This window comes from Oncorhynchus nerka, linkage group LG20 (assembly GCF_034236695.1).
Source record: "Oncorhynchus nerka isolate Pitt River linkage group LG20, Oner_Uvic_2.0, whole genome shotgun sequence".
NCBI lineage: Eukaryota > Metazoa > Chordata > Actinopteri > Salmoniformes > Salmonidae > Oncorhynchus > Oncorhynchus nerka.
This window is the reverse complement of record NC_088415.1, coordinates 43946700-43973772: the sequence shown is the minus strand read 5'-3', so window position 1 is coordinate 43973772 and position 27073 is coordinate 43946700. Positions and strand designations below refer to the sequence as shown.

At 42.5% G+C, this 27073-nt stretch overlaps 1 protein-coding gene across 3 annotated transcripts; it reads left to right on the top strand.

Annotated features, from left to right (window-relative positions):
* Positions 1 to 6536: 6536 nt before the first annotated feature.
* On the top strand, positions 6537 to 26090 carry larp4aa (La ribonucleoprotein 4Aa). Of its 3 annotated transcripts, none has more exons than XM_029622818.2 (17): positions 6537 to 7306; positions 11220 to 11334; positions 12065 to 12232; positions 12461 to 12548; positions 12819 to 12955; positions 14387 to 14490; positions 14763 to 14873; positions 15003 to 15056; positions 15222 to 15428; positions 16580 to 16683; positions 17197 to 17238; positions 19279 to 19485; positions 20341 to 20392; positions 20608 to 20772; positions 20968 to 21128; positions 22562 to 22781; positions 22963 to 26090. In XM_029622818.2, exons 1-17 carry the CDS (start codon positions 7190 to 7192, stop codon positions 23392 to 23394), a joined length of 2484 nt encoding a protein of 827 aa, XP_029478678.1. In that variant the 5' UTR covers positions 6537 to 7189; the 3' UTR covers positions 23395 to 26090. The 3 variants fall into 3 exon arrangements, with proteins under 3 accessions (XP_029478678.1, XP_029478679.1, XP_029478680.1); XM_029622819.2 differs by having other exon boundaries at positions 6542 to 7306; positions 20608 to 20766; XM_029622820.2 differs by lacking the exon at positions 17197 to 17238 and having other exon boundaries at positions 6542 to 7306.
* Positions 26091 to 27073: the final 983 nt, after the last annotated feature.

Sequence of the window (27073 nt, the reverse complement as noted above, 5' to 3'; positions counted from 1 at the left end):
CTGGAGAACAAACTAGACAAGCTCCATTCTAGACTATCCTATCAACAAGACCTGAAAAACTAATATCCTATGCTTCAGGGAGTCATGGCTGAACAAGGACATGTTTAATATGAATCAAGCTGATTTTTCTATACATCATCAGGACAGAACCCCATTGTCTCTTAAACTCAATGGCGGGAGTGTGTCTCTGCACACCAGCTAACAATCTCTAATATTAAGGAAGTCTGGAGGTTCATGATAAGCTGTAGACCATACTATTTACCAAGATAGTTGTCATCTATATTTTTCGTAGCTGTCTATTTAACACCACAAACCGATGCTGGCACTAAGACCACACTCAACAAGCTATATAGGGCCATAAGCCAACAAGAAAATTCTCATTCATTGATAAATACAGAGAAAAGAGTCGGCCCGAGAATTGAACCCTGTGGCACCCCCATAGAGACTTTCAGAGGACCGGACAACATACCCTCCGATTTGACACACTGAACTCTGTCTGCAAAGTAGTTGGTGAACCAGGCAAGGCAGTCATTAGAAAAGCCGAGGCTACTGAGTCTGCCGATAAGAATATGATGATTGACAGAGTCGAAAGCTTTGGCCAGGTCGATGAAGACAGCTGCACAGTACTGTCTTTTATCAATGGCGGATATGATATCGTTTAGTACCTTGAGCGTGGCTGAGGTGCACCCGTGACCGGCTCGGAAACCAAATTGCACAGCGGTACGGTGGGATTCGAGATGGTCAGTGATCTGGCTTGGCTTTCGAAGACCTTAGATAGGCAGGGCAGGATGGATATAGGTCTGTAACAGTTTGGGTTCAGTGTGTCTCCCCCTTTGAATAGGGGGATGACTGCGGCAGCTTTCCAATCCTTGGGGATCTCAGACGATACGAAAGAGAGGTTGAACAGGCTGGTAATAGGGGTTGCGACAATGGCGGCGGATAGTTTCAGAAATAGAGGGTCCAGATTGTCACGCCCAGCTGATTTGTATGGGTCCAGGTTTTGCAGCTCTTTCAGAACATCTGCTAACTGGACTTGGGTAAAGGAGAAGCTGGGGAGGCTTGGAGGCTTGGGCAAGTAGCTGCGGCGGGGGGGCTGTTGGCCGAGGTTGGAGTAGCCAGGAGGAAGGCATGGCCAGCCGTTGAGAAATGCTTATTGAAGTTTTCGATTATCATGGATTTATCGGTGGTGACCGTGTTACCTAGCCTCAGTGCAGTGGGCAGCTGGGAGGAGGTGCTCTTATTCTCCATGGACTTTACAGTGTCTCAGAACTTTTTGGAGTTAGGGCTACAGGATGCAAATTTCTGCTTGAAAAAGCTGGCCTTTGCTTTCCTGACTGTATTGCGTGTATTGGTTCCTGACTTCCCTGAACAGTTGCATATCGCGGGGACTATTCAATGCTATTGCAGTCCGCCACAGGATGTTTTTGTGCTGGTCGAGGGCAGTCAGGTCTGGAGTGAACCAAGGGCTATATCTGTTCTTAGTTCTGCATTTTTTGAACGGAGCATGCTTATCTAAGATGGTGAGGAAGTTACTTTTAAAGAATGACCAGGCATCCTCAACTGACGGGATGAGGTCAATATCCTTCCAGGATACCCGGGCCAGGTCGATTAGAAAGGCCTGCTCGCAGAAGTGTTTTAGGGAGCGTTTGACAGTGATGAGAGGTGGTCGTTTGACCGCGGATACAGGCAATGAGGCAGTGATCGCTGAGATTCTGATTGAAGACAGCGGAGGTGTATTTGGAGGGCCAGTTGGTCAGGATAATGTCTATGAGGGTGCCCATGTTTACAGATTTAGGGTTGTACCTGGTGAGTTCCTTGATGATTTGTGTGAGATTGAGGGCATCTTGTTTAGATTGTAGGACTTCCGGGGTGTTAAGCATATCCCAGTTTAGGTCACCTAACAGAAGCTAGATGGGGGGGGGGATCAATTCACAAATGGTGTCCAGGGCACAGCTGGGAGCTGAGGGCGGTCGGTAAGCAGGCGGCAACAGTGAGAGACTTATTTCTGGAGAGATTCATTTTTAAAATTAGAAGTTCGAACTGTTTGGGTATGGACCTGGAAAGTATGACATTACTTTGCAGGCTATCTCTGCAGTAGACTGCAACTCCTCCCACTTAGGCAGTTTTATCTTGACGGAAAATGTTATAGTTGGGTATGGAAATCTCCGAATTTTTGGTGGCCTTCCTAAGCCAGGATTCAGACACGGCAAGGACATCAGGGTTGGCAGAGTGTGCTAAAGCAGTGCGTAAAACAAACTTAGGGAGGAGGCTTCTGATGTTACATGCATGAAACCAAGGCTTTTTCGATCACGGACGTCAACAAATGAGGGTGCCTGGGGACATGCAGGGCCTGGGTTTACCTCCACATCACCCGCGGAACAGAGGAGGAGTAGGATGAGGGTGCGGCTAAAGGATTTCAAAACTGGTCGCCTAGAGCGTTGGGGACAAAGAATGAAAGGAGCAGATTTCTGGGCGTGGTAGAATATATTCCGGGCATAATGCGCAGACAGGGGTATAGTGGGGTGCGGGTACAGCGGAGGTAAGCCCAGGCACTGGGTGATGATAAGAGAGGTTGTATCTCTGGACATGCTGGTTGTAATGGGTGAGGTCCCCGCATGTGTGGGAGGTGAGACAAAGGAGCTATCAGAGGTATGAAGAGTGGAACTAGGGGCTCCATTAAACTAAAACAATGATAACTAACCTGAATTACAGTATACAAGGCATATTGACATTTGAGAGAGCCATACAGCGAGGCATAAAGTAATCACAGGTGTTGATTGGAAGAGCTAGCTAAAACAACAGGTGAGACAACAACAGCTAATCAGCTAACACAACAACAGCAGGTAAAATGGCGATGACTAGGCAGAGAGGGTCGGATTAACTACACACAGAGCCTGAGTTCGCGGCTGGGCCGACAGATAAAAAATAAATAAACAGAATGGAGTACCGTGATTAATGGACAGTCCAGCAGGCATCAGCTATGTAGCCAAGTGATCATAGTGTCCAGGGGGCAGCAGTAGATGGAACAGGGAAGCCGCCACTACGCTAGCACGCGGGCGACACAGCGTTTAAAGTTAGTAGCCCGGGGCTAGTAGGAGCGTCTGCTCCGACGGAGGCCGGTTGAAGGCACAGGGGATGGAGTATTCGTCGGCAGACCAGTCGTGGTGGTGCGGCGGGGCGCCGTGTCGACAGAGAAACCAAGCCAGATGGCGAAAGAGGTATTGTAGAATTTAGTTTGCTAGCCGGGAGATGCGCCTGGCTCACGGCTAACTGGTGCTAGCTTCGTGGCAGTGGCGTTAGCCACTATAGCCAATCGGTAGCAGCGGTGATCCGGTGCCAAGGTCCAGAGTTTACAGCAAGGATCCGGTGGTGTATTGGGCTCTACCCTAGGCCGGGAGGTGGGCCTCAGGGATAGATTCGGTACTGGGTGCCACGGTGAGTGCAAGCTAGCTGTGAGCTAGTTAGCTGCAACTTGCAGAAAATTGTCCACAGTGTTCATATCATCTCGAATAAACAGTACTGCAAAAATGCTTACATCCAGAGTACATCGAACATGATTTAGACCTTGTTTATGGAAAAGTGTTTATTTATGTATTTCAATGTTGCAACTTGCTTTATTTTATTTATACGAACTCTCTTGCACCGACTCTGTACACACATACTGGACTATAACCATACACTCATGCATACCTGCACTAACACCCCAACACACACACACACCCACATAACATGCATACTAATGCCACACACTACATACACTGCTATTAGTCATTTTACCCCTACCTAAACTCAGCAAAAAAAGAAACGTCCTCTCACTGTCAACTGCGTTTATTTTCAGCAAACTTAACATGGGTAAATATTTGTATGAACATAACAAGATTCAACAACTTGAGACATAAACGGAACAAGTTCCACAGACATGTGACTAACATAAATGGAATAATGTGTCCCTGAACAAAGGGGGGGCCAACTGCTGCATTAAGTACTGCAGTGCATCTCCTCCTCGTGGACTGCACCAGATTTGCCAGTTCTTGCTGTGAGATGTTACACCACTTTTCCACCAAGGCACCTGCGAGTTCCCAGACATTTCTGGGGGGAATGGCCCTAGCCCTCACCCTCCGATCCAACAGGTCAGTATGGCTGGTGGCATTGTCATGCTGGAGGGTCATGTCAGGATGAGCCTGCAGGAAGGATGCCACATGAGGGAGGAGGATGTCTTTCCTGTAAAGCACAGCGTCGAGATTGCCTGTAATGACGACAAGCTCAGTCCAATGATGCTGTGACAAACTGCCCCAGACCATGACGGACCCTCCACCTCCAAATCGATCCCGCTCTAGAGTACAGGCCTCGGTGTAAAGCTCATTCCTTCGACGATAAACGCGAATCTGACCATCACCCCTGATGAGACAAAACCGCGACTCATCAGTGAAGAGCACTTTTTGCCTGTCCTGTCTGGTCCAACAACGGTGGGTTTGTGCCCATAGGCGACGTTGTTGCCGGGGACGTCTGGGGGGGACCTGCCTTACAACAGGCCTACAAGCCCTCATTCCAGCCTCTCTCAGCCAATTGCGCACAGTCTGAGCACTGATGGAGGGATTGTGCTTTCCTGGTTTAACCCAGGCAGTTGTTATTGCCATCCTGTACCTGTCTCGCAGGTGTGATGTTCAAATTTACCAATCCTGTGCAGGTGTTACACGTGGTCTGCCACTGTGAGGACGATAAGCTGTCCATCCTGTCTCCCTGTACCGCTGTCTTAGGCGTCTCACAGTACGGATATTGCATTTTATTGCCCTGGCCACATGCCTCCTTGCAGCATGCCTAAGGCATGTTCACACAGATGAGCAGGGACCCTGGGCGTCTTTCTTTTGGTGTTTTTCAGAGTCAGTAGAAAGGCCTCTTTAGTGTCCTACATTTTCATAACTGTGACCTTAATTTCATACCTTCTGGAAGCTGTTAGTGTCTTAACGACATTTCCACATCGCTGCATGATTTTACAACTGCCCCATTGACGGGACGCCTATCCCTTAGAAACAGTGTTTAAACCCTTTACAATGAATATCTGTGAAGTTACTTGGATTTTTAAGAATTATCTTTGAAAGACAGGGTCCTGAAAAAGGGACATTTCTATGTACAGCACATAGACTCGGCACCGGTACTACCTGTATATAGCCATGTTGTTTTATACTCCCTATATATAGCCATAATATTTTTACATGTAATTTTTAATCGTTATTCACTGTTTCATTATTTCAATGTTTTATTTTATTTATTGTCTTATCCTTAACTATGCATTGTTGAAAATGGACCTGTAATTAACCATTTCACTGTTAGTCTACACCTGTTGTCTACGAAGCATGTGATAAATAATATTTGAAATAGAGTGCCTCATCTGTTTCACCACGCTTGACACCAGGAGTTTTCCACTGCTCCATCTTCACCTCTACCCCAGTAATCATTCCTTTCATTGGTGCCCTATTCTTGGGAGCAAAGCAAGTAACATCTCTTTTCCTCATTTGTGTGGTGTGGAGCGTCCGCCCCCTCTTGGTCACAAGACAACTTCAGGTTACCTTCACCGATTCAACTGCACCCAACTCCTTTCCCCACCCACCCTGAAATCACATATGGGTCTGACAAAAACTTTCCCCAAAAATGTCACTCCCACTGGACCAAATTCATCTTTATCCATTTGAGCGAGGCTCCAATATCTTCCCCACACCTACCACCTCTGGTAATTCTCCCTCATTCTCTTCCATTTCACCTCCAGAACTCGGTCTGGAGTACAGCTCACTCTGTACTTAACACCAATCTTCCTCAACACACCATATCCCTCGTTATTGCTCGCTTCATCGGATTCAAACTCAACATCTGCTTTCTTTACGCTCTTTATCTTCTTTTTCCACAGTACCTCCAAGTTCCCCGGCGGCACGACCCAGCCATAACCCAATATAAAGTGCATTCTTTGGATCTGACTCACTCTCATCCCTCATCTTCGACCACATGCCGCTTGGCTCGACTAAAAGTTCTGTCCACTGAAGTTGAACTTCATCAGAGTGACTTCCTTTCACTCACACGATATAAAGGCGATAATCATGATTCTATTGTTGATTATGGGTCCTCTCGAGGTCTCTTCATTGCCTTGCCACCCATGTAAACACCTGCTGACTTCTGTTCATATGCATTGCGTGCATGTACTTCCATCTTGTGCTCGTGCCATTCGGTCATTAGCAAACTTGTGTAGGCCAACACAATGCATGCATACTAACTGTAGTCAGAAGGTATTTACATGGTTTTGCACAAGTGCCAGGTGATAGACATTTCAACTTCAGTTCAAGCACCCTAAAAAGACAGGTAAACAATACTTTCCTGTGGATATTTCGTCTCAAATTTCACCCAACTTTAAGACCAACACACCAGACTAATTATTATAACCAGATGCGCTAGATTACCGTTGGGGCGAAAACGTACAGGAAGGTGTAACGTTAGCTCTCCATGGCCACTGTTGGAGCCCTGGTTAAGAAACGCTATTCTTAGCAAATAATTATCAAAAACTGCACCCCAGTTGCATTGGTAAGTAATTGCCCTTCTTGGATCAAACGTACGAAATTATTGTACAATAAAGGGAAAGCTTTTTTTTGTTTGTTTTTTAAGACATCCCTGTCTGACCAAGCTGTTTGTTTTTAAGTTTGTCAACCGGAAACGGAAAGTACCACGAAAGTTCCTAAGGTCATTTCTAACTCGCAATGTGAGTTGGGACGGTGGCGGACTTCACTAATGTCTGCTTCTGCCTGCTCTTAGAAAGGTGCGTGCAGGGTGCGTGTCCCTAGTGTCCGCTTCGGTTGCCCGGGTAAGAATTCGCCTTTGACGCTTGTAAAAATGTGTGGGAAGAAACATTAGTGACAAAGGTGGTAAAAGTAGGTTCATGATCTGGCATAGTTTTCGTCTGTAGTATATTGTCGTGCGAGTTTGGTTCATACACGTTGATTCAACCCGGCTAGCTAGCTAAGTAGGATAGCTTACTTGCTAACCCTGCCTATTTAGTTAGCTTTAGGTGTTGGCTAAAAATTTATAGCACGAGATAAGCAGACTGATTGTAAGACAGTAAAACCAGTATTTTGAGAGACTAGGGGTGGCAAGCAGACCGGGGGGTTGGGAGGAAAACGACGGGGGAGACGTGAGCCAGGAGCGGCCGATGAGTTCGGACCAGGGCGGAGAGCCGCGGCTGCTGCAGGAGGAGGGTGATCCGGGACCGAAGACCTGTGTGGTGGACGACACACCACTTGGGATCGGGGGAGGGTCAGGCGGCATGGTGAGTAGCGGCCTCTACTCTTCCCAACTAGCTAAGCTAACGTCGCCTAGCCTACACACAACACACCATCCCCATCTCATCCTAAGTCCCATTCCTACCACCATGATTTGTTGCCTGCCACTGCCTTTCCAAATAGGGTCATCATGCCTCAGTCATAGGCTCTTGAGGCCGATAATATTACCTACATTTGCAATGATTTCTGCTAACTACCAATCCGATTCATATCGATAACTTGGTTGAGATTATTTATATTTAACGTTAGCTAGGTATGTTGCCATATGTTTCGCTGTGTTTCGCATATGTTTCGCTGAATGATTTATTTGCTGTCGTTCAATAGCCCACACATTTGGTTTGCTAGGGTAAGTCACCGTTGCAAACAATATTTATTCCATTATCTTATTTTGCAACAGAATAATCTTGAGTAACTCAGTTAGCCAGCTAACGTTGGCTATCTAGCCAAGGGTTATCTGAAGCTTAGTTCAGCAATCTACTTTGGCAGCCATTTAATTTGCTAACCTAACTAGCAGTAGTAGCATAGCTAGCTAATTTGGGAGTTTACCTAGTAATCAATATGCAGTGACAACTGTAATGCTCTTTAGTAGACTATCGATTGGAGACGGCGGGCAGGCGCACCGATGCTGTCAAACTATGCAGCCAAACCAGCAAGCAAATTCGCCGAATCAACGTTACCTAGCTAGCTAACATGCGTTGCAAATACCCGGCCTATGCAGCACAGTCGGTGTCAGATGACTATATAGAAACTGGGGCTACAGTAACGAGATACAACCAGGCAGCAAGCTAGAATTGCAAGTATGTTGCTAAAGATTAATTCGAGTTGCTTTGCTAGACAAAGGGACTGTCAGACGCATTGTGCTCCTTAATATATCAAATTCTTTTAAAACGAAAATGTATACTGAGATGTGACAGCTGCTCTTGCCAGGAGTAACAGTTAGACTAGTACGTTGGATCATTTTGTAGCAGGTGGTGACTAGGTACGACCCCTCAGTGGTAACGTTATGTGGCAGATATGATTTATTTTATCTAAAGCTAGCTCTGTGGACTCAAAGGTGAAACAAGATGACGACCAATATCAAATGCTTCATATGTATGTAACAATGTTTAAGTACGTGGCTGGCATTGCCATTCATTAGCTAAGTATTTACTGATGTATGCTGTATTTTATGTCAAGCTATATATCTGTTTTCACAGTATTGTTTTTATTTGTGGCATTGTTGCTTTAATGACACATGTAACTGACAAACTAAGTTGGACATATTTTGTCTGTCATATCCAGTCAATGTAACTGACAGCTCTTGGGCGGCATGTAGCCTAGCAGTTAAGAGCATTGGGCCAGTAATCGAGCCGACAAGGTGAAAAATCCTTCGGTGTGCCTTTGAGCAAGGCACTTAACCATAATTACTTCTGTTAGTCGCTCTGGATAAGAAAGTCTGCTGAATTACTAAAATGTAGCGCTAGCTACACCTTTTTGGATTATTGCCAAGCCTCTAAAGCCCATCCACACCCGCTTTTAAAATGGTGTCATGTAACTGGGGATTGGGGATCCTCCCTAGACCGGACGAGATGCTCCTGTTAAGAATACTAATTTCCGAATTCCTATATTAAATTTTAGAACGTGGGGCGGGGGCGAGAGAAAGTGGCACGTGCCTCAAGTATCCTCAGGAATGGTTAAGGGCTCAGTAGCAGGGGTAGCAGCAGCAACAAAATATCATTATGTGTATCGCTTGTGTTTGAGATTGACGGTGTTGCCTGCCAACAGCGATTATGGGTTTGGGTTGGCGGTAAAGTGTACGGAAGAGAGCGCGCGCTCTACTGATACATGTCATGTGGGTCCATCTGCTAAGGATGTAGGTGGAGTTGAATGAGAACCGCATGTTGATTTATCGAAAACAATCGACTTTATGGGTAGTCTTTAATTTAAAAAAATATATTTTTAATAACTACTGTGAAGTATCAAGTTCTGCTTCTCACTCTTGTTCGCAATAGAAGATCCTTGGCGTTTTAAACGTTTATCCACAAAGTACAATAAAATAGTTAATCTCGAGGTAAGCATCTTTATTTGATACAATGTAGGCAACACGCTCGCAAATTGAAAATGGCTAACGTTAATAGTGGATGGGGACAGCGCGCCATGCTTGTTTTGGCTTTCTTGGTCATAGTGGTTTATCGATCAGTGGTTGTTCTGAAAATAAAATGTAAAAATCGACCACGAATTCAATTTGGTTCCCAATAGCTTAGTTAACTACTTGTTTATGAATCTTTCTGGTTTCGGTTTTGTGTGGATGTTGTGCTCATGGAAACAAATGTAATACATCCTCGAGGCGTTTGATATATTTTGTATCAAGATTGATGTAATATATTTTTTGTTAAATATTTCTCCTGAATACGTTGAACATTTCTCAGATTTACATTAGGGGATTATCCAATGTTATTACAGGGTAATTACAATTCATGTTCACATTACATGGTATTTACATGAACACTTAACTTCTGCATTGGACCTTTATCTCAATATCAAATAATTTCTGTACCTTACTGTGAATATTTTAAATTAAAATGGTCAAATGGCTTCTTAGCAGAGTCATTTTTCTAGTGGTGGAAAAGTACCCAATTGTCATACTTGAGTAACAGTAAAAATACCTTAATAGAAAATGACTCAAGTTAAAGTGAGTCACCCAGTAAAATAATACTTGAGTAAAAGAAATAAAAAATAGTTTTTAAATATACTTAAGTGTCAAAATAATATACAATTGCTACAACTACTAAAATATACTTTATCAAACGGAAACGTATAAATCATTTCAAATTCCTTATATTAAGCAAACCAGGCGGCACCATTTTCATGTTTTTTATTTATTTACGTAGAACCAGCACACGTACATATTTACAAAGTATTTGTGTTTAGTGAGTTGGACAGATCAGAGGCAGTAGGGATGATCAGGGATATCCTCTTGATAGGTGTGAATTTGACAATTTTCTTGTCCTGCTAGCCATTCAAAATGTAACAAGTACTTTTCGGTGTCATGGAAAATGTATGGCGTGTAAAGTATATTTTCTTTAGGAATGTAGTGAAGTAAAAGTTGGCAATATAAGTAGTGAAGTACAGATATCCCCAAAAACTACTAAAGTACTTTACACCACTGAATTTTTCAAGCAATACATTTGCTCGGACTGTGAGTGTGGAGGGGAAACTGAAAATATGTTATTGAGAGAGGTTTGGGGACTATCTTATTGGTGGATAAACTAATTTACAGCAGGCCAAAATTCATTCACCACCACAACAGGTTCACATTTCAAGTGGCCTTTTCAGTGTGAAGATGGATATATCCATCTCTAAATCACAGGAAAATGAAGTGCACAGGGCAGTTTTAAAGATTAAAAAATAAACTGGGAGAAAAATGTGGAGCACTGCCCCGGGACTGAGTCTGGGAAACCCTTACCAAAAACAAGTCTACCTAGTGTAAGAAGCTCAGACAAGTATATTTTTTTTGTCTTTTGAGTGGTTGTGTGCACAATAAAAATACAAATGTTATGCTGAGTGTAATTCCCTTGTTTTATGATGGGCAAGAAAATTGCAATGTATTTGACATGGCAAGAAATAAAGACAGTGACCAGTATGACGGCACCAATTTTAGTGAACTATTTGCAAATAATTTACAGAAATTCATAGAGCAGATCAGCCTAGAGTGACAATACATCAGGACGCGTTACCGCAACGCATTTCGACTTGAGTGTTCCTCAGGCAGCATGAAAAACAGAGACAATAGAAGTATGTCAGGATTGGGATTAATTCCATTTTGATTCAGTCTGTTTAGAAAGTAAATGTTATTGTTTTTCAACCCTGAAGTGTATGATACTGTACTTTTAAGTGCATTTCCTCTCCCCCTGTTCCAAGGTCACCTCCAAGGGCGCCGGTCTGAACCCCAATGCCAAGGTGTGGCAGGTGTCTGTGGCCCCCGCTGAGGTCCCTCCTGACGGAGCACAGTGGCCCCCGGCTGATGTCACTGAGGGTGAGAAACGACACTTAACAACATATAATAATGTATGCCGTTTAGCAGACTTTTTTAGCCAATGCACCTTAGAGTGAAGTGAGTGCATACATGTTTTTGGTTTCATACATATCTAGCACCATACCCAACAGTGTACGGTTTACAACCGGGGGAGGACACAGACTCGGAATAACCTGGATGGGAGAGGGGGTACATCGGGTGTCATTTATAATCATTGATTGGCTATGCATAATATATTTCATAACACATTTCCAGATGCTCAAAGTGCATTTACATTGTAAGGAAAGCTCATCTTATCCACCACATCAATGAAATAACCCTTGTCTCTGATGGGCTATTATGGCTGACAACAGAAGGAATATACCACAACCTATGCTGTACTATACATGACATCAATGCCACATATACTGAAATCTGTAGGCCTATTGTTATTGAGAACTCTCTTTATAAAACTGTGGGGCCAAGAGGGTGCAGTGGCACAACAGCAACAGACATAGCCAGTCACAATATCCAAATTAGTTTACAAAATCTATATGTTACAATTTATCACAAAGTTTAAGAGTTTAACAATCAATGACGACCCCTGTTGCACTGTTTTTATTTAAGTGCAGACATTTCGGCAGTGGAATTTCTAATAGGCTACTAATAGGTTCTTACAATTATCACACATCCTATTAACTGAAGAATTGAACAATAAATGACACCGTGATGTACCCTCTCTCCCATCCAGGTTATTCCGAGTCTGTGTCCTCCCCCGGTTGTAAACCGTACAGTGTTGGTTTCACTATCCTGGAGGATAGCAGCTCCTCGGTAGCATCCACAGCTGAGATCACTGTGAACGGCATGGATCCCCCAGACCTGGGCTTCACCCCCACTGAGACCACTACCGGCACATCAGGTATGTAGCACAATTAACTAAACTACACTACTCATAATGCACCATATACAATAAAGATGGTTAAGATTAGTCAATCATAGCCACAAAGCTGCATGTTTCTCACTGACAAATTATAACACTTTTACAGATGCATTATTGCGGCAGACCTCTTCCGGATGTCTTTTCGGACCTCATGGAGTTTTCTGACCTACCTTAGTACATGCTAATGAAACACATGTTGGTTTTCAGGGGAGACAAAGCTGACCGAGGAAAGGCCCCTCTCATCAGAGAACCTGAGAGACTCCCTCAAGAAAGAGCTGGAGTTCTGCTTCTCAAGGTTAGTACACGTGTTCTAGGTTAGGTCTTCTACCTCTAGGTGAGTGTAATTGTTCCCATGTTTGTAACTGGGAGTTAGTACCTGAACTTTTCCAATAAAAAACATTAGTTTTGTAGTTGCAAATATTTTGCTACACAATGCCTTACTGAATGACCCATAGTCTGATGGGGCTTTGGCTATTAGATTATATATTAAGTTAATTCTTTAGGATAAATGTGAATGTTTGATAGCCATGTATGTTTTATGATAATAACCTCATTTGATGTCTAGGGAGAACCTGTCCAAGGACCTGTACCTGATGTCCCAGATGGACAGTGACCAGTTTGTCCCCATATGGACCATTGCCAGCATGGAAAGCATCAAGGCCCTCACTACTGACATGGAGCTCATTCTAGACATACTCCGATGTAAGGAACTATACCGTTGTTTTATTTGTAATTTTTGCTACTTTTGTGGAACTATGTACCCTGGTCCCAAATCTGTTTGTGTTTTCTTGCCAACTCCTATGGTCAATGTGGGACGGCACAAACAGCTCTGTGACCAGTCTAGGAACAAGTGGACTTGTGATTGAATGGTATTGATTATTATTTTTTATTTTTTTAAATGTTACGCACCAATGGCAATACTTTTTGGACAATGGAGTGGTATAACCCATACAATTATAGTTACTGTATGTTCAGTACCAGAATTTTGGACACCAACTCATTCCAGGGTTTTTTTTTTTTTTTTTTTTACTGTTTTCTATATTGTAGAATATAGTGAAGACATCAACTGTGAATTTGCACATATAGAATCATGTAGTAACCAAAAAAGTGTTAAACAAGTCAAAATATATTTTAGAATCCTCAAAGTAGCCACCCTTTGCCTTGATGACATCTTTGCACACTCGCCTTGATGACATCTTTGCACACTCTTGTGGAATGCTTTCCCAACAGTCTTGAAAGAGCTCCCACAAATGCTGAGCACTTGTTTGGCTGGTTTTCCTTCACTTTGCAGTCCAACTCATCCCAAACCATCTCAATTGGGTTGAGGTCAGGTGATTGTAGAGGCCAGGTCATCACTCCATCACTCTCCTTCTTGGTCAAATAGGCCTTTCACAGCCAGGAGGTGTGTTGGGTCATTGTCCTGTTGAAAAACAAATCATAGCCCCACTTAGCGCAAACCAGATGGGATTGCGTTTCACTGCAGAATTCTGTGGTAGCCATGCTGGTTAAGTGTGCCTTGAATTCAAAATAAATCACTGACAGTGTCACCAGCAAAGCACTCACACACATCACACCTCCATGGTTCACGGTGGGAACCACACATGCGGTGATCATCCGTTCACCTACTCTGCGTCTCACAAAGACATGGTGGTTTGACCATGAAGCCCTGATTCACACAGTCTCCTCTGAACAGTTGATGTTGAGATGTGTCTGTTGAACTCTATTTGGGCTGCAATTTTTTGAGGCTGGGAGCTTTAATGAACTTATCCTCTGCGGCAGAGGTAACTCTGGGTCTTCCTTTCCTTTGGTGGTCCTCATGAGGGTCAGTTAATTGAATTGAAATGCATTCCAGGTGACTACCTCATGAAGCTGATTGAGAGAATGCCAAGTGTGTGTCATCAAGGCAAAGGGTGGCTACTTAGGAGAATCTCAAATATAAAATATTTTAATTTAACACTTGTTTTGGTTACTACATGAGTCCATGTGTGTACATAGTGTTGCTGTCTTCTACAATGTAGATAACAGTCAAAAATAAAGTAAAATCCTGGAATCAGTAGGCATCCAAACTTTTGACTGGTAATGTAGATGGATAGTGATGTAATTTGTGACCCGGGTGTTTGTTCTTGTTCTCAGCCTCTCCAATGGTACAAGTGGATGAGAAAGGAGAGAAAGTGCGTCCTAATCACAAACGCTGCATCATCATCCTGAGGGAGGTTCCTGAGACAACACCTGTAGAGGTCAGACGACCGTGTTAAAACCAATATATTACCATGTTACTGCCGTGGTTACATTACTCTTACAACTAAAATACAATTTAACCCCCCCCCCCACACACACACACACTTTATAACCAATATGCAATCATGTTACAACAATATTTGTAGCCAGTGTTATTATTGTAAATGACAAGGTGAATTGCTAGTAGTACTCCTAAGTAAAAATGCTGGCACATTTGCTATATTTGAGCAACAACTCACATACTCTTACCTTTTTTTTTTGTTCCCCTCAGGAAGTGGAGTCTCTCTTTAAAAATGACAACTGTCCAAAAGTGATTAGTGTGGAGTTTGCGCACAACAACAACTGGTACATCACATTCCAATCTGACACTGATGCTCAACAGGTAAGCTGGATCCGATTGGCGTATAAAGTAGTATTCAGGCTTCTAATTGGTGTAAGCATTTATCAGTCCCAGTTTTGTTGAGAAGACCTATGGAATTTCTGCATGTCTGTTGTCTTTCTCTCTGTTCAGGCACACAGATATCTAAGAGAAGAGGTGAAAACATTTCAGGGAAAACCTATCATGGTGAGTTACATAACACAATCAATCACTTGTAATTTAAGACTGTCACTTCCCTTTATTAATCTCTCTTCCCTTCACAATCATATTGTGAAGCCAAAGACACATTTCCACATTTTGGTTCATTTCACAAGTTTAAAAAAAAATTGATTTGATTTTTCTAACTTCCAGGCGAGGATAAAAGCCATCAACACATTCTTTGCTAAGAATGGCTACCGTAGCATGGACAGCAGCATGTACGCTGCCCAGACCCAGTCCCAGTACAACCCTAACCTGTACATGCAGCACGTGTACAGCCCTCAGCAGCAGTACCCTCTCTACGGCATCGTACCACAGACCTGGACACCCTCTCCTACACCCTACTTCGAGACTCCTCTGGTGAACATCAACACTCAATATACTATCTTTATGGTGTTAATTGTGGTATAAATGTATAATATTCAAATTATTTGGAAAGTTTCAGCAGACTATAAACTTTATCCTCGTAAATTGTGTCAACTGTAATTTCATTCGGGTAGTCTTATTGAAAATCCTACAGGAGAGAAGATATGTCTTCCTATTAACCTTTCTAGGGCAAGCGGAACCCCTCGACAACATTCCGCTGAAAAGGCAGTGCGCGAAATTCAAAAATACTTTTTAGAGATATGTAACTTTCACACATTAACAAGTCCAATACAGCAAATGTAAGATTAACAAGATGTTTATCTACCCATCGTGTCCGATTTCAAATATGCTTTACAGCATAAGCACAACATATGATTATGTTTGGTCATAGCCAAGTCGAAAAAACAGACATTTTTCCAGACAAAGATAGGAGTCACAAAAAGCAGAAATATAGATTAAATGAATCACTAACCTTTGATCTTCATCAGATGATACTCATAGGACGTCATGTTACACAATACATGTATGTTTTGTTCGATAATGTGCATATTTATATCCAAAAATCTCAGTTTACATTGGCACCTTACGTGCAGTAATGTTTTGATTCCAAAACATCTGGTGATTTTGCAGAAATACTCATAATAAACATTGATAAAAGATACAAGTGTTATTCACAGAATTAATGATTAGACTTCTCCTTAATGTGACCGCTGTGTCAGATTTAAAAAACTGTACGGAATCTGAGAACAGCGCTCAGAACCCAAAACAGCAAGAGGAATATCCGCCATTTTGGAGTCAACAAAGTTAGAAACAACACCATAAATATTCACTTACCTTTGATCTTCATCAGAAGGCACTCCCAGGAATCCCAGTTTGACAATAAATGCTGCCCCCTATCCCAAAAAGGTTAATGAAATTGACAAAATATTATTGATATTTCTTGTTAAACAGTGACCTGTATAAATGTGATTTGTAAGGTGGAAACTTGTGTAATGACTAACTCTCCTGCACTACACTGCGACTGACATGTGCTTCCAATCCCGCTGTGTGTGTGTCTCGGGATTGGGCTGATCATACAAAAAGGAAAAATTCAGTTTAAGAATATTGACAATGAAGTATTCTTCCTCCTTTTCCCACATCTCCAGGCACCATTTCCCAACAGTGGCTTTGTGAATGGATTCAGTTCTACTGGACACTACAAAACTGGCAACAACTCCCTTAATATGACTCGGCCCTATAACCGAAACCGGTACGTTGATCTTGTATTCTCTCTGAAGTGCCGTGAGTGGTTTCAAGTTGTCTTTCTGTGGGTGAAAATGCTTTAAACACGTACATGCCAGTTTGTGGATAAACAATAGTAAAATTGGTAAATACGTTGTGCCATTTTTTTCCTTCTTCGTAGAATAAGGCTACAGCCGCACAGAAATTGTCTGGAAATTATGGCTTGAACCAGTGGTTTTTCAATTTGAGATTATCCATTCAAAAATGCACAATAGTCTCGCCTTTTTACTAATGCAGCTTGTCGGGAAAATGGTTTACTTGGATTGAACCTTTGACTGACAAAATCAGGCTATTGATGAATGCAAATACGAAGTATTTCTTGTACATGCGTCTCTGTAGCCGTAGCCTAATGGCATATATCCTTACATAAAACCACAGATTTTGCATTTCCATATTAATAGTGTATGGGTCTTATTGAATGAACCAGTCCAGGGTAAGGTTTTGAATTCACCACCTGTTCTCTTACTGTCTGTCCCTGCAGTGTACCCCTCTATTCAAGAAAGAATGTAATAAATGCCTTCAGGTACAGCCATTATACTGTATAACAGCTTCATCGCTTCCCCATCTCTTGCAATACCACTGACAGCTTTGTCAGTTCATAGCTGTTTTTAACAGTTTAGGTACTACTATACTGTTGGAGCTAGGAACACAAGCATTTTGCTACACCCGCAATAACGTCTGCTAAATATGCTACGTCAAATTTGATTTTGATTGAACAGTTGAGCATTATCCCATGTCTTACTATACTAGTCTACAGCCAAATGACTAAATCTATAACTGGTCTTAGCTCTGACAGCCAGTGCATAACAGTTCAGTTAATACTTTTAACATTGACATAGGATTTGTTAAGTCATTTGACAGCTTCTGTTTGCAAGATGTTTGGAAGAGTTAATAATTGGTGGCGTGAAAGAAAAGATGGCTTAATAGAAAATTACTCAAGTTAAAGTGAGACACCCAGTAAAATAGTACTTGAGTAAAAGTCTTAAGTATTTGGTTTTAAATATACTTGTGTCAAAAGAAAATGGCATTGCAAAAATGTACTTAAGTATCAAAAGTAAAGGTATAAACTATTTCAAATTCCTTATATTAAGCAAACCAGATGGCAAAATGTATTTTTTATTTATGGATAGCCAGGGGCACACTCCAATACTCCAACAATTTACTGTTGTGTTCAGTAATGTGGTGTCGTAGCTCACTTGAGTATTGAACACTGTTTAAGAATGTATCCGGCACGTTGTATGTGAACGGAGCTGTGAGGATTGGGTGAGTGAGTTAACATTTTGATCTGAAGTAAAGAAGTTCAGTTTAATTGCACAGCAAGCCTGTGTGCATTTGTAACATTTACAAATGAAGCGTTTGTTTAGTGATTCCTCCAGATCAGAGGCAGCATGGATGTTCTCTTGATAAGTGTGTGAATTGGACCATTTTTCCTGTCAAAATTTAAAGATTGCTTTTGGGTGTCAGGGAAAATGTATATGAATGAAAAAGTACATTGTCTTTAGGTATGTAGTGAAGTGAAAGTTGGCAAAAATACAAAGGTAGTTTATTGGGATATCTGTACTTTACTAAGTAGTACTTTAAAATATGTTTTACTTGACACCACTGGTTAATAGTTGTATAGGCTATAGCTCAGATAACAGTTCTAACTATGACTTGGCTCCTATCCACTGATCTAGCTAGCTCTCCATTTTGTCATTTAACCGTTTCTCTCATCCTGACTAACCATCCATTTTTATTTATTTTCATGTATCTCTTAGTTTCATTATAAATGTTTCCGTAGTACAGCTGTACTTTGCTAATGTAGTCATGCTACCAAATGTCCTTTACTAAGAGGTGAGGGAAATTCCTGTTACCTAATCTGTTTCATATGATGACTGTATAAATTAGACAGCTAGCTACTGTAATGTGGAATGGAGATTTGGTCAGCCAAAAATGATTGACTGATAACTTTTCCTTTGTAAACTGCCATTTCAACCTGAATAAGAAATAACCTTATTTTAGCTGGCAAATTGGTACGGATTCCCACATTAACTTTGCAGGGTATTTTTTTTAAAATTGAGAAATGCGTCCACCACTTAACAAATGCATGTATTTCTTAAGATCAGTAGTGGGCAGATGTAATGATTGGCTTATTCTTTTGTACTCTTGTGTCATGTATAACCCTGACACTGGTTGGACCTGATGACACATTGATGTGAATACAGTCTTTGGAGGGAATGGGTCTCTCTGTTTCTCCTCCTGTGCTCACCCCTAACTACTCCTCTCGCGCCAAAACCCTGAATCTCCGCACCTGTCCCGACAAGTTCAAAGATTGATATCTGAAGTTCTTTTAAGCATGGGCTTTAAAAAACAAATGCATGAATTCAAAGGGTGGTGCTGTGTTTGTAATACTCTTGCAAAGGTAATTTCAGCCAACATTTGTCTTCTAGTTTTCTTCGCACATCAGTTGCATGTTGGCATATATATCATCAAATGTAGGCCTAGCTGCTGCATGCTATTTGTATCCCACCACGTCCCAGTTGTGCCAAGATTAGCCTCTGTAACCCTGGGTCGTATTTATTAGGGCACACGTGAAGCCTCAGGTGGGGAGACCAGGCGAAGTGGCTCCTGTTCCCCTGGAGAGCTTGACTGGCATGAGGAGTCCCCAGCCCCCCACCACTGGCCCTGGACCTCTGCAGACCCAGACACCTCCAGACCTGACCTCAGCCTTCCCCCTCATCTCCACCTCCTCGGACCTCAACGATGACGGCAGCATGGCTGGACGCGGAAGGTGAGCCTGACACTTAAGAACTTTTTTTTATTCATAAAGGTCTCTCGGGGGGCCTCCCGATTGGCGCAGCAGTTTAAGGCACTGCATCGCAACACTTGAGGTGTCACTACAGACGCAGGTTCGATCCCAGGCTGTATCACAGCCGGCCGTGACCGGAACACACATTTGGCCCAGCATCGTCTGGGTTAGGGAAGGGTTTGGCCGGCCGGGATTTCCTTGTTCCATCGCGATCTAGCAACTCCTTGTGGCGGGCCAGACGCTTGCAAGCTGACTTTGGTTGCCAGCTGGACGGTGTTTCCTCCGACACATTGGTGCTTCTGGGTTAAGCAAGCATTGTGTCAAGAAGCAGTGCAGCTTGGCAGGGTCGTGTTTCGGGGGACGTGTGGCTTTCGACCTTCGCCTCTTCTGAGTCCATAGGGGACCTGCAGTGACGGGACAGGACTGTAAAAAGGGGTGAAAGTTAAATCTACATATGTATCTCGATCCAGTATTATGACAGAACACAGTGAGGACCTCAGGGATGGTATTATCCCCCTAATGGAACAATGACATTCTGTTTTTGAAGTGGTGAATTCTTCCAGGTCATCTCATCAGACCTAGTGATGACAACTTGATGCGCAGGAGGGGAAAGCAGGCTGTGGAGTGTGACTGGCTTTGGGTCTTTTCCCTTCTCTCCTCTTCATCCTCTACCTACGCTCCCCCTCTCCCCTAAGCTATGATCCTCCACACCTGTCCCGATGAGCGCTAAGATTATGAGATCTGAAGGTCTGATGGAGAATGTTAAGTCAGTTAACAGAACACTTGTGTACTAGTTTCTGAACCACTTTTAAAAACCTTTTCTGTCCTCGATTACAGAAGGACTACATACAGAGGCACAAGAAGGAGGAGAGAGGATGAGCGGATTACGGTACCGTTGCAAGACGAATGACAGTTACTATGTGGATTTAGTTGGCTTTTGCATAATAGATTTAATCTGGACCAAACCGGTTATCAACGCAACTGTCTTGCCTTGTTTTTTTGGTTTGCATGTCTTTTTGTTTGTTAAGCTTATTTTGTTATTATGTACATTTTGAGTTTGAATGGTGCAAAATGTAAATGTTATCTCTTTGTTTTTCCCCCCAGAGGCCCATACCCCTGGCTGAGGTAAAGTTGCCGGTCCCTAAATTTGACCTGGCTGCTACTAACTTCCCCCCGCTGCCGGGCTGTGTAGCCAGTACACAGGGAGAGCCCCTACTGGAGAACAGGATGTCAGACGTGGTGCGAGGACTGAACAGAGACAAGGTTAAGGCAGGATCCCTATGGTTAACTACCACACTCCTATCACTTCATTTTGGGCAGAATCCTAACTTGAGATGCATATGATCAACTCAGACTTTTGCATAAACCACAAACTGGAATTTTACATGCAGATCTCAAGTTAGTTTTGGGTGTTGTTTTTTTTGCTCATATGCTGACTTCAGTCTTTCCTTACTCCCTCTACAGACGCCGGAACAAGCAAACAAGGAATCCAGCAAGGAAGTGGGTGCCGGACCAGTCCCAGCCCCAGAACATGAGGAGGCAGTGTGTGTCTCTAATCTTGCTCAGCTTGCAGCCAAACCTGCTGTACTCCCCCACGGAACCCCCATCCATGTACCTGCCCCCAGGTAAGGGAAAATAGGCTGAAGTCTGTACATTGTTTTCATAGGGTTAGAGTGTAATATCACTCTCTTTGTGTATAGAGACTTAACTTCTTGCGGATCAGTGGGATGCTAGTGTCCCATTTCGACAACTTCCGGTGAAATTGCAGAGCACCAAATTTAAATTACTATAAATATTAAACTTTCGTGAAATCACAAGTGTGATACATCAAAATAAAGCTTAATTTGTTGTTAATCCAGCTACCGTGTCAGATTTCAAAAAGGCTTTACTGCGAAAGCAAACCATGCGATTATCTGAGGGCAGCGCCCAGCACACACATGCATAGCAAACTATTTTCAACAAGGGATTTGCGACACGAAAGTCAGAAATAGTGATATAATATATGCCTTACCTTTTGAAGATCTTCTTCTGTTGGCACTCCAAAAAGTCCCAGATACATCACAAATGGTCTTGTTTGATAATGTCCTTTATATCCATAAAAACTCAGTTTAGCTGGCACGCTTCAGTCAATAATCCACTCGGTTTCCCTCCTTCAAAATGCTTACAAAATTGATCCCAAACGTTACCAAAGAATTTATCCAAACAAGTCAATCAACATTTATAATCAAACCTTAGGTACCCTAATACTCAAAAAATAAAAAAAATAAAAATTTAAGACTGAGAATCGTTGTCTTTACTGGAAAAAAATACCGAAAAACACGCTCTCATTCACGCACTTGGAAACACTACAGCCAAAATGGGAGCCATCTAGAAAAACTACAATTTCTGTCAAATTTTTCCTGAAACCAGCCTGAAACTCTTTCTAAAGACATGACATCTAGTGGAAGCCCTAGGAACTGCAATCGGGCACGATTTCGCCCTACTATAAAAGTGCCAGCCATTGAAATCAGTGGTAGAATTATTTTTTTGGTTATACTCAGACATTATTTTAACAGTTTTAGAAACTTTTGTTTTCTATCCAAATCTACCAATTTATATCCATATCCTAGCTTCTGGGCCTGAGTAGCAGGCAGTTTAATTTGGACACGCTTTTCATCCGGATGTCAAAATACTGCCCCCTAATCAAAAAGAAGTTAGTCTGTTTACATTTTATTTAGCGGACGCTCTTATCCAGAGCGCTTTACATTAGTTACATTAGTGAGTGCATACGTTTTTGTATGTTAGCTGGATATTCTGCTCCTCCAATCTTTAAACAAAATTGCTAGATCACTGGCTAGCATCAAGTCAATGAGCTGTAAAGCTAATGTCACAGATGAATTCTAGAGACTTGCCTTGTTAATTAGTGATCTGCCAATAAAGTTGTGCTGAATTGACTAGAATCGTCAATAAATAGAGCTCAAAGAAGCATACAAAGGTCTGCCTCAGTCATAATGGCATTAAAACTAACTTTGGGTCAATTGGGGCTTTTCTTTCCTTCCTGCTTTTTGTTCTTCTGTAGTGTACCCCATCAGGAGAAGAAGTGGGAGAAGGTGGAGAGGGTAGCAGAGGCCCCAGCCCCCAAAGTAACCCCACCCACACCTGCTCCCTGTGCAGCCAACCCACCCGGAGTCCCCTCCACACCGCCAGCTATGCCTGGCACCAAGCCTCAACCTAGCACAGTGTCCTCCACTCCAGCTACACCCAGCACCCCAGCCACCACCGCTACCCCTGCATCAGTGGTGAGGCACCAAAGATAACCCTGTACCTCTAATCTAGCCATTTAGAGATGATTGCTTTGTTTTACATTGGGATTGCTTCTTAATTTTATGAAACGTAATTGGTTTCCATTCTCTACCTGAACTCTTAGATCTACATCTGTTCCTCTGAACTCATTGTTCCTTTTTTCTGGCTCTTGTTCAGGAGCCCCGTAAGCTTAGCTATGCCGAGGTGTGCCAGCGAGCCCCCCCTCCGGCCCCCCCAGCCTCAGCCTCCCCTTCCACGCTAGCCCAGCCTCTGCGTGAGCTGCGCGTCAATAAAGTAGAGGAGCCAAGCTCCAGCTCTACCACCAGCTCGGGTGACCGCCCAAGGGGAGACCGGCTGGACAAAGCCCAGGATAGGGATGGTGGCTGGGAGTGCAAGGAGGCCCGTCCCCGTGATCGTGACCATCGAGACCGGGACTCCCGGGATGGAGGCTACTACCGCAGCAATGGGCCCTCCAGACAGGGAGGCTACGGGGGCCTCAAGTTCCGTGAACAGAGACGGGGTCCCCAACCAGCCTGCCACAGCTCCCCCCAAGGAGGCCCCCGACACACCGGCAAAGAGCAGAACATCCCCCCGGTATCGCCAAAGTAAAACTTCCGGTATGAATAACGAAAACAAACAAAAAAGTATGAAATATATATACGTGGATATAAATATATAAAAAATGAAATGCATATAAAAGCAACAATCTTAACGGTAGCCGCCTCCTGTCTGCCTCCTGGAGCATTGTCCCAAAGAAAGGAAAAAAAGCTTTGTGAAATGACAATGAAATGAAAATGGAAGCCTGGGGACATCCAGGAGAAAGTAGGGCAAAAAAGAAACTGCGTAAGAAGTGTGAACTTTCACAGTGATTTTTAAAAAGGAAAAAGATCTCAATTAGGCCTCGTAAACAAATGTATTCACAGAATTTAAAATCAGTGATTTTAAAATCAATGTGCTTTCTTTGGAGGCCATTTTCATTTTCTTCTCTAACTGAGAAGAGGTGGGACATTTGGGCCCTGTATTAAGGCCCTCTACCATTTTTGATTTTAAAGAATAGATGTTGGTCTACAAGAAACATATGCACTAAAGAAAAGAACATACATGCATACATGTCGTGTACACATACGAAGATATCAGTAACAACGCAGTGACGACGAGACCAGTAACAACGCAGTGACGACGAGACATCTTATTATTATTTTTTTCTTCTGAGCGTAGGTTTGGCAAGGATGGATGACTGTAGATAAGCTGGGTTGATTAATTAAGATGTCTGTTAATGCATTGACTGCTGCTAAGCAAACAGATTGGGACAGAGTGCTTCAGTTCAGTTTGCTGTTGCACTGATTCTCATGGAATGAACAAGCAGCTCATTGTGATTCTAACATTCTAGAATCGGAATCGATGACCTGAAATTAGGCCGTTAGAGATGATCCTCTGTTATTTCATTGAAAATAAAATATATATAATTTGAGGTTTGGTAATTATTGTCTCAACTATGTTATCTGTATAAAGGTCAACAAAATTATCGGTAACAATCAAGCTACAGTTTTATGTCGGTGGTTTTTCCCAGAGCTGGAAGGCTCTTGTTTGCGGAAGGAAGGGTGAATTATTATTATATATTTTTTAAAGCTGAAATCCACTCTGGGTAGGAGCAGCGCAATGCGCGGTCCGACTCGCAGATCGCAGTCTCCTGGTCCAATGCTGTTTATTTGAAGTTGTTTCATCTATTTTTATCTTTATTTCCTGATTTGTCTGGATTTCCCGTCTTCTAACGGATTCAGATCATACATACTGATAATCAGTCAGGCTCTCTGTTTACAACTTACTATTCACAATGGGATTGTAGCTTAGTTAGGCTATTTTTATGGAAACCTAGGGAATAGATATGTTGATGTAGCCTGGGTGCCAGTCTGTTTCGGCTCTCTTGCCCTAACTCCTTATGTAATTGTCATGTTTGGCTTAACAATGACAGCAATGGTGTTGGCAAGGGCACGAACAGATCTGAGACCAGGCTAAGGTCGATGCAGTCAAACCTGACTGCCTGTGCTTAGGTTGAAGAGTTGACCGGAATGGTTTTGGCAAGATCTTGTTTTCTCCACATCAATGCAGGATATTCAGGTTTAGCAACACATTCTGTGTATTGTAAATATAAATAAATGATGGTATAGCAATATCATTCAGAAGTAGGCTGAATGCTGTTAGCTGAGAGTGATTTAGCTAGCTTATATAATAGATTTGGCAGCGAAGTAAAGGGGTTAAACGATATCAGACCATTTCTATGTGCTATGTGCCAGCTGCCTACGATCCTAGTTGACTTGGTAGAGTAAAAGCTTTGTATGCGTCCCAAGTGGCATCCTATTACCTATAAAGTGCACTGATTTTGACCAGGGCCCTGGTCAAATGTAGTGCATTATAATAGGTAATAGGGTGCCATTTGGGACGCACAGAGTTGAATCGTTCGTCAAGGTTGGCTAGGTAATGTAGTCCTTTGGGGAAACTTTGTCCCAGTTAAACTGAACATTAGACCTGTAGAGGTGTAGTTGCCTATGCTATATCACATTATTAACCCTTCACTTGAGTTGTGTGTGGGAGAATGTATTTGTTCTAGTGCTGAACTTCCAGAGAAGGGGAGGCTGGCATTTGTCAGACTGGTATCTGTCCACCACTGCAGATGTTGTGCTTTTTAGGGTGAGTTTGCTGTTTTCCAATTGGATTAAAACGAAGACTGAAATTTGACTTGGGTATTTGCAGTTTGGACTTACTGGACGTTATTTGCTTTTTACATTTTATTTATTTTAATTGTACTGTGCAACGCTTTTTCCAATCTTGGTAGGCTGGTTTCCCCAAAGTTGTGTGTGAACTCGCATTGGCAAAGAATCACGCATTTGACATATTGTTTGAGATTTCAACTGAGAGAGATACTTGATGCATTGACTTGGGGTTTAGTAGTGTAGTTCTAAATGATTTAAACAATCACCGAGGCTTTTTCTTTTCTTTATTTTTTTCAATTTCATAAGTTTTGAGCAGCTAGTGATCTAGTGTAATGAAATAAATGCACTTGTTTTAAAAAATACAAATAAATCTTACTGTTTAAGTAATGTGAAATCATTTTAGAAGCATATGGTAATGACATTGAGGTAGACAGGCTTGTGAAAATCTGCAGGAATAGCTTTTTTCTCATGCTTGGCATTTTTATTTTTTTGGTTTGAGGTGGCAATGAAATATGGCAATGGATCAATTAAGTGTTTGAGACACAATTCTCAAACTGTATGAAATGTCACAAAAAATAAATTATTTTGATTTGGCTTTTGAGTTCTGACTTTCTTTGTTTAAAAGTACACTGAGCAAAAAATATAAACGCAGTATGTAAAGTGTTGGTTTCATGAGCTGAAAAATCCCAGAAATGTTCTTAATGCACAAAAAGCGTGTTCCTCTCAAATTATGTGCACAGATTTATTAACATCCCTCAGTGAGTTTCTCCTTTGCCAATATAATCCAGCCACCTGACAGGTGTGGCATATCACGAAGCTGATTAAACAGCATGATCATTACACAGGTGCACCTAGTGCAGGGGACAGTTAGTCCACTTTAAAATGTGTAGTTTTGCCACACAAAATGCTACTGATGTCTCAGGTTTTGAGGGGGCATTCTGACTGCAGGAATGTCCACCAGAGCTGTTGCCAGAGAATTGAATGTTTATTTCTCTGCCATAAGCTGCCTCCAACGTCGTTTTGAATTTGTCATGAATTCCAACTCGGCCTCGCAATCGCAGACCACTTGTAACCACACCAGCCCAGGACCTCCACATCCGGCTTCTTCACGTGCGGGATCGTATGAGACCAGCCACCTGGACAGATGATGAAACCGAGAAGAATTTCTGTCTGTAATGCACTTTTGTGGTGAAAAATACATTCTAATTGGCTCCCCAGTGGGTAAGCCTATCCCCTTCCAGGACCACCCATGGCTGCACCCCTTACCAGTTGTGTGAAATACATAGATTGGGCCTAATTTATTTCAATTGACTGATTTCCTTTTATGAATTGTAACTCCGTTAAAATTGTTGCATGTTGGGTTTATATTTTTGTTCAGTATACAAAATCTAGAAGTTGTACCCCTTGCAATAATACTGAACAATCTTTGTAATACACCTAGTGACATCAAGAGAATTTAGCCTTTTGGCATTGTAGCAAATGGTGGGGCAGGAATGTCACTGGCGTGAAAGGCAAATACCCTACGCATCGTACCAATAGGGTTAACCCACTTGCTGGTAATTGTAACATGACTCATA

Excerpts from the sequence above, each read along its gene's own strand:
- larp4aa (XM_029622818.2), top strand. The coding sequence starts at position 7,190 with ATGAGTTCGGACCAGGGCGGAGAGCCGCGGCTGCTGCAGGAGGAGGGT. Across the intron at positions 11,335-12,064 it reads CCCGGCTGATGTCACTGAGG|GTTATTCCGAGTCTGTGTCC; the intron begins GTGAGAAACGAC and ends TCTCCCATCCAG. Across the intron at positions 12,956-14,386 it reads CATTCTAGACATACTCCGAT|CCTCTCCAATGGTACAAGTG; the intron begins GTAAGGAACTAT and ends TCTTGTTCTCAG.